General features: G+C 47.5%; 1 protein-coding gene across 1 annotated transcript; it reads right to left on the reverse strand.

Annotated features, from left to right (window-relative positions):
• Nucleotides 1-5,143: 5,143 nt before the first annotated feature.
• On the reverse strand, nt 5,144-6,872 carry LOC137835755 (uncharacterized). Its single transcript, XM_068644397.1, has 2 exons — nt 6,749-6,872; nt 5,144-6,549 (listed from the first exon to the last, which is right to left on the reverse strand). The coding sequence occupies exons 1-2, from the start codon at nt 6,870-6,872 to the stop codon at nt 5,144-5,146; spliced, it is 1,530 nt and encodes a 509-aa protein (XP_068500498.1).
• Nucleotides 6,873-7,282: the final 410 nt, after the last annotated feature.

Genomic DNA, 7,282 nt, shown 5'->3' on the forward strand with positions numbered 1-7,282 from the left:
ATATAGGTCTTTCGGAATGTTTCAAAACAAAGCAGCAAAGGGAAATGTTAATCTGAAGGTACAATTTTTCCATCTACCACTTCATGGCAAATCGAGAACTGAGAAAAGTCCAAGTCGGGATAAGCACAAGCAAACTGCTCCAAGGCCGCGCCAAACCCGGAAGTCAGAACATTTGCAGCACTGAGGTCGAGTTCTTCAACTTGTTTCTTTAGTTTTCCGTTCTCCTCAAGCGCCTGGGCAAGCTTTGCTGCAGTCTCGCTCAGTTCCTTGGCTTGTAGATCCTTGGCGGTTTCGCTTTTGCCCAGCAGGTCCTCCCTCTCAATGGATTTGGCCTCGAGCTCATCCACGTAGGCCCTTTTAGCCTTAAGGATCTCCTCCAGGTCCGCTATCTTCTCCTGCTGATGCACGAGTCTACCCTCGAGTTCGGTGACCTCTAAGAGCTTGACGTTGAGCTTTTTGTCTAGCTCAACTGATGGATATCCACTAGGAGAGGATTTTATTAATGAAGGAAGAGGATTTTCACCTACACATTTGAAGTTCTTCCTTCTAGTCTTCTCACAAATTAAAAGAAGTCAAAGAGAAGATCAAGCCTAAAGATAAAGAAGTCTACAAACTCTTAAATAATAGGCTTCATATTAAATATCTCTCTTTATAGTTTCTTTTAAATTGTAAATAATATAGAATAATGTTTAGAAAGGTGCTTAGAGGGAAACATGAGACACCTCTTTTGTAAAAGCATCTTTAGGCTTTAGTTTAGCAAATTCTAGAAGCTTGGGGAGTGAGCTTAGTAAGGGGGGTGTGATCTTAGGAGTTTTTTGGGTAGCTTAGGGAATAAGCTATGTAAATGACCAGCCCTTACTCCTATAAAAGGAGGGCTTAGGTCCTTCACAATTCAGATTGGAATTTTATAGTAGAGAGACTATACTCAAATTTGGAGAGAAATTGTGAGTCTTGAGTCTTCTTCTTCCTTTGCCTTATCTTGTGAGCTATGGTGAGCTTCAAGTGGCGGCACTCCATCACTTATCTTGGATCAAGGAACCAAGTGGCGTGAAGTGTTCTTCCAATTCTCAAAATCCAGCAAACTCCTTCTATAAGTGTTCTTCCTTCATGTTCTTTCAATTCCATTCGGTAGATTAGCTTTGTTTGTTGTTTCTTTTCATTTCTACCGTTTGAATTTCTGTTTTCCAACTTTGCTTCTAGTTTTTGTTCGGTGCAGTAGTTTATTATTTCAATTCTGTCCAGCTTGCAATTCTTGTTCTTCATTCTTGTGTTTTGATTCCATTTGACAATATATGGACTTCCATATGAGTCTTGGTTGGTGCTAAGTCTTGGTGAGTTCTTGAATTAGAACATTGATCCAATTCTAAAGTAAGGTGCCATTTATGACCAGCTCAAGTTGCTCCTAAGAATGTCAAAGAATCATGTATTCTTGTAGTTACATTCACATCATCAGCGCTATTTTTACGTTCGCTCCGCAACTTGTCCTTCAGAATATTCTCTAACCGCGAAAACTCCAATCCCCGCATCGTAAGATCACGCTTAAGTTGTTGGACTTGGTCCTTCGCAGCACCGGTTTCGGATTCATACTGGTTCAAGGAGTCCCTTAAAGCCTCGCCCATCATCTGGTAAAGGTGCTTCTCTACACACTCAGTAGTCATAGCGTTAAGATGAACGGCGTGGGCTTTCAAGACCTCCTCCAACACCCGCCAGGATCTTGCAAGCTTCCTGATTCCCCGAAGACAACCTCTTAAGGGGCTTAGATTTCAAGGCTCTGGCGTCCTTTGTCCAGTACAAAGGAAAGCCTTCCAGAGCAGAGGGCACCAAGCTGGAACAGCACAACTTAAAGAACCTGCCTTTCCACCCTGTGAAGGCTTGCTGAAAAGGAGTCAAAAGAATCCCACCAGGGACATTGCTAAGAGTTACCCAAAGATTGTTTCTCTGCCTCTTCACCTGAAAGAAGTGAAGAAAAATGTCCACGGAAGGTGCACATCCAAGGAAGCCAAACAAAATGTCAAAGGCCTTCACGAAGGCCCAACTATTAGGGTACAGTTGGGCTGGAGCGGTGTTCATCTCCGTTAACAGCTCCCTCTCGAACCCGGAAAAGGGAAGGCGTACGCCGACGCACTTAAAGACTACTTGGTAAAAATAGAAAAAGGGGACCCCGTTATTGGATCGTTCGTCCTCGCACACCGGCTCCCCCATGGAACAAGGGAGCACGACGACGTCATCATCGTGCCTCTTTGCGAAGGCACGATGGTCCTAGGAACACGCTTCCCCCACGTGTTCCCTCAGGGCCCTAGTGGAAAGTAAGCAAGAATACTCGTCAAGGAGTTCACTCGAAGCCCAGGGATAAAGATCCTTGTAACTCACTCGGGAGGAAGGGTTGGTGGACATCTTAGTATGAGCTGGCAGTGAGGAAACTGGAGGCAAGGGTTCAGTAACGCAATAGAAGGAAAGGTCGCAAAGAAAGAACGTGGAACAAGGAGTTCTTGGGAAGAAGATGAATAGTGCAAGAAATATGCGAAAGAAGTAGAGTTAGTAAGTTGGGATGCGGGGTTTTCAAGATTCTTGTGTCACAGTTGAAGCGGTAAAAAACGTTAAAACAAGCGCCTTATGATTGGGCCACGTGTCGCGAGGTAAAGGTATGAATTAAAGTGCCATCTGTCTCACTCATAGAATATCACATCGTCAGAGTCCTTGAGGGTATGTTGCGTCGGTGATGCAGAAATGTCACGTCAATCGGTCGGGGGATGACACGTCATCAAAACGCCGCAAGGGCAGCAGGGGGCAAGCTTTAGTCTTTTCGCTGAAAGCAAGTTATCAGCTCAAGACTGGGGGGCTTGTGTACTGGCCGGGTCATCGGATATGATGACGTGGACAAGGGAAGGGTAGGTGGTCAAGAACTGAACGTAGTCGCTATATGTAGAAGCGGCGTTCTGCAGTATAAATAATCGGTTATCGCCGAGATGTGTCACCGCCATCTCGCAGAAGTAAGACGTCGCCGAGTGTAGACGTCGCCCCAAGGTAAGACATCGCCCTAAAGTTGGGTGGCGGCACTGTGGGACCCTCCGCACAGAATAAATGATCGAGTCAAAGGGGCACGTGGCAATGCCCACGTGCTCAATAAAGATATCCAGGGAAGGCTGCATGCATGACGCGTGATTAGTTAGGGCACCCACGGAGTATGATGGCGCGAGAGATACAGCGCTCAAGTTAGAGCCCAAGTGGTCATAAGGTTATATACATTGCACTCCAGATAAGGGAAGTCCATGGGTCGGATACGCTAAGATCCTAAAGATAGCGGCGCAAGGACCTTCTCCAAGGAACCCTAGATAATAGCAAGCAACGCAGAGGTAAACCCTAGTTTTTCACCTATATAAAGGGCACGAAGAGCCCAAGTAAGGTACGCTTTCATAGTCATACAGAGCACTAAACCCTAGTTGTTCTTGACAGCACACCCAACTGTGAGCACAAGGCAATTAGGGCAACACAGTGTAGCCACACAGTTTCAGTCATTGAGATCATTGCACAGTTTCTAGTTACTTTGGTGTTTCTCGCTAAATGACTTGATCGTCGGAGTGCAAACGGCCGCGAGGGCGCCCCTTTGTTCTTCTTTTTCAGGAACTCACAGACGAAGCAGAACGAAGGTGCCCTAGCTCGTTAGAACAAGCCACACATAAAGACGACCCAGGTCAACCGGCCGGAACAGACCTTATCACTCGTATGTGATCTAAGCCAAAGTTATACTGCATGCTTTCTAGTTAAAAGTTTTAAAGTCCCCATTGTTTTTCGACGATTGGCGGCGTCAGTTAAAAGGTTTAAAGTCCCCATTGGCGGCATCAGTTAAAAGTTTTAAAGTCCCCATCGTTTTTCGGCGATCGGCAGCAGTAGTTAAAGTTTTAAAGTCCTCATCGTCTTTCGGCGATCGGAGGCACCAGTGATGATTAAAGACCTCAACGCTCTCGTGCGTCTTGAGGCAAGAAAAACACCTCCTCGCCTTTGAGCGAGTGCAGGCGAGAAAGAGAAAAAGACCTCCTCGCCTTTGAGCGAGTGCAGGCGAGAAAGAGAAAAAGTCCTCCTCGACTTTGAGCGAGTGCAGGCAAGAAGAAGTCCTCCTCGCCTTTGAGCGAGTGCAGGCAAGAACAGGTTGAAAGACCTCTCAGCACAAGCAGATAGAGGCAAGATTAAAAGCCCTCAGTGCATCCAGGGGGGAAGAGATGTACACCCTGGGCAAGTTGAGGCACCAGAAAAAGTCCTTCTCACCTCAGAGTGAGTTCAGGCAAGATGAACTGAAAGGTCAGGGGTGTTCGTGACCTTAAACGGCGGGGAGGGAAGGAAAACGCCTTCCCCCCTTTAAGTGAAACATCAATATTGACTTAGTAAGACCAGAGAAAGCTTCCACGCTTGTAGGCGGTGCGAAGACATATAAAATCCTTCTCGTCTTGAACGAGTTCAGGTACGGCGTGAAGGGTGAAAGAAGTTAAAAAGATAGCTAAGGTAGGTTCAAAGAGAACACCTCACTATCCAGCTCATTGCTCTGAAACTTAGGGAGGTAGAGAAGGATCCGAAAGGCGCCTCTACCTCCCAGATGAGGGAACAATGGTCAAGTTATGAAGGCAAGAGAGTTCACATCGCCAGAACCCTACGGCGATCAGAAGAATTCCAGGTGATGACAGGAATAAGGGCTCACTTGGCTGGGCAGATCAGGTAAACTGTATTGTGATACTAGTTTAAGTTAGAACCTGCTTCCTAGTAAGTAACTTATGTTAAGGTTTATTGCCTTAAGTTTGCAAGTTATATTAAATGTCATCGCTTAAGAGTTAATAGTTGCTCAAGTTTTACTTTGAGTTAACAGTTCGATAAATTGTTATAAGATTAACAGTTTGCTCAAGTTCAAAGCAGTGAGTGAATGGTTAAGCCAGAAGTATCGTTGAGTTAATTTGTTTAAGCAAGTTTCACCGGTTATGTTGATTAACCACACAGCGAGTAAGAAGAACTTAAAGAGAAATATTAGAAAACAACTTTTCAGCATTGAAAGTTATACAAAGTGGCTATTCGAGTTTGAACACAAATGTAAGCGAGTACATAAGCAGAAAAATTACAGTTAAAGGTTTTACAAAAACAAGGTGATGGAGGAAGGCAGCTAGTCTTCGGAGGGTACAATCTTCCCATCCACCACCTCGTTGCAGATCGACACCATGGAAAGGTCGAGCTCGGGGTATTGGCAAGCAACTTGCTCCAGAGCGGCGTCGAACCCGACAGTGAGGACTTGGGCGGTGCTCTGCTCGAGCTCTTGTGCTTGTTTCTTCAGCTCTTTGGTTTCCTCGCGAGCTCGAGCAAGGTCTTCAGCAGCCTTTTTGCCCTCGTCCCGAGCCTGGGCCAACTTCGCAACAATCTTTATGGCCTCTTCTCGAGCTTTGGCGAGCTCAGCAAGAGCATCGTCCCTTTCCTTTTCGACCTTTCCAAGGAGAACCTCCCGATCTGCTGACCTTTTCTCAAGGTTTTCCACCTTGGTCGCGTCCGCCCTTTTCGCAGCCTCCAAGTCTGCCACCTTTAGCCTGTAAGGGACCAGCTTGCTTTCCAAGTCGATCTTCTCTTGGACTTGGAGATGCAGTTTCTGGCGCAGGTCAGAGGCTTCCTTGCGAGTGCTCCTGAGCTCAGCATCCATGGCGTCCTCCAGCCTTGAGTGCTCCAACTCAGCCATCAACAGGTTGCACGTGAGCTTTTCAGCCTCAGCTCTTGTCATCAGATTTGCCTCCTTCAGCGCAGAGTTCTCCTCTTGAAGCTTCTTGAGGGAGTACTTCACAGCTTTTGATGTAATAGAGGGAAGATCCTCCGCCATCATCTTCAGTCGGGCTGTGAAGGGTCCCAAGATCTCTTTGAAGGAGGTTGGGCGGCTTGAGGTTGTTGCTGGAGGTGCTGGAGGAGTTTGGTGCTGACTTTCACCACCACCCTCTTGAGTTTGTAGGGCGAGGGGGGCTTCTTGGCGTGGTGGTGAGGTCAGAGATTCTGTTATCAAAATGGGCGAGGCTTGAGCGCCCTCATCGTTTCCTAACGTCGCCCCAGCGATAGAAGTGGTTGAAGGAGGACCCTCTCCGGCAGATACGAATGGCGTGGAGGCGCTTGGAGGGTTCTCTATGAAGTTTGGGTCGTTGCTCTCGACCACTGGGGGCGCGGCGGCTAAGGGCGTCGCTTGGACTGGTTGTACTAGAGCTGAAGGTGAAGGCGGTGTTGGTGTTTGGATTGCAGGTGGTGAAGAGGGGGCCACCCTTGTCCTCTTAGTAATGAGGCCATCCTCGGTGGTTTCTTCATCATCTTCTTCCTCTTGCACCACCTGAGGAGTTTTCCTTTTGGGTCTCCTCAGGACTAGCTTCTTCCTGGCTGGGGCGGGTAGTACCCCGGAAGAGGTTGCACCTCGGGGAGGGGTTTTGCCTTGAGCGGCGGCGATCCCCACCACCGAGTTGGGCACAGTTTGGGAGCCCGCCGCTAGCTTGTGGGATCGGGCGATCGCCCTTAGTAATGCCAGTTTCCCTTTGCCCAACATGTTATCTGCACAAGGTAAGGGATAGATAAGCAACCAAGACAAAAGCAAAAGATACAAGTATATTCATGCAAAGGTAACACAAGTAGTACATGGAGGAAAAGATCAAGGTCAACACAGAATAATGGGATGCTAAAATAGAGTGGTGAAGACGCTAAGTTAGTGTTGACTCGAAGTGAAAGACTTGGTGCTGAGGTAGGAGCAAACCTAGGTGAGCTTCGAGTTGGTCCTCGAGGAACTCGAAGGAAATTATTGAGGTGGTGGGGAAGGTAATGTTGGCAGCAGCCACACTCTTCCAGAAGAGACAAAGATCTTTGTCTAGCTCCCCCATGTTGTCGGGACTTCTTGGCCTCCCGAAGCTTTCTTTAGAGTCTTTGTTCCCCTTGTTTACCCAATACAAGGGGAAGCCGTCAAGCAGAGAGGGGTCTTGATCATTTTTGCACACCTTGATGAGCTTTCCCTTCCAGTCTTTGTAAGATTGCTGGAAGATCGAGAGGATTGACCTTCCAGCAATCCCGTTCAAGCTGACCCAGAGGCGATCTTCGGGATTCTTTGCCTCGAACAAGAAAAGGAAGACGTCGACTGAAGCCGGTAGCCCCAAGTGTGCACAGATAATTTGGAACGCCCTCACGAACGCCCAACTGTTGGGATGGAGCTGGGCAGGGGCGACGTTGAGCTCGGTCAGTAGCTCTCTCTCAAAGCGGGTAAAAGGAAGTCTAAGCTTCACTTTCTTGAACAAGG

The sequence above is a fragment of the Phaseolus vulgaris genome, chromosome 11 (genome assembly GCF_000499845.2).
Source record: "Phaseolus vulgaris cultivar G19833 chromosome 11, P. vulgaris v2.0, whole genome shotgun sequence".
Taxonomy (NCBI): Eukaryota; Viridiplantae; Streptophyta; class Magnoliopsida; order Fabales; family Fabaceae; genus Phaseolus; species Phaseolus vulgaris.

Excerpts from the sequence above, each read along its gene's own strand:
- LOC137835755 (XM_068644397.1), bottom strand. The coding sequence starts at position 6,872 with ATGGGGGAGCTAGACAAAGATCTTTGTCTCTTCTGGAAGAGTGTGGCT. Across the intron at positions 6,550-6,748 it reads CCAACTCGAAGCTCACCTAG|ATAACATGTTGGGCAAAGGG; the intron begins GTTTGCTCCTAC and ends TACCTTGTGCAG.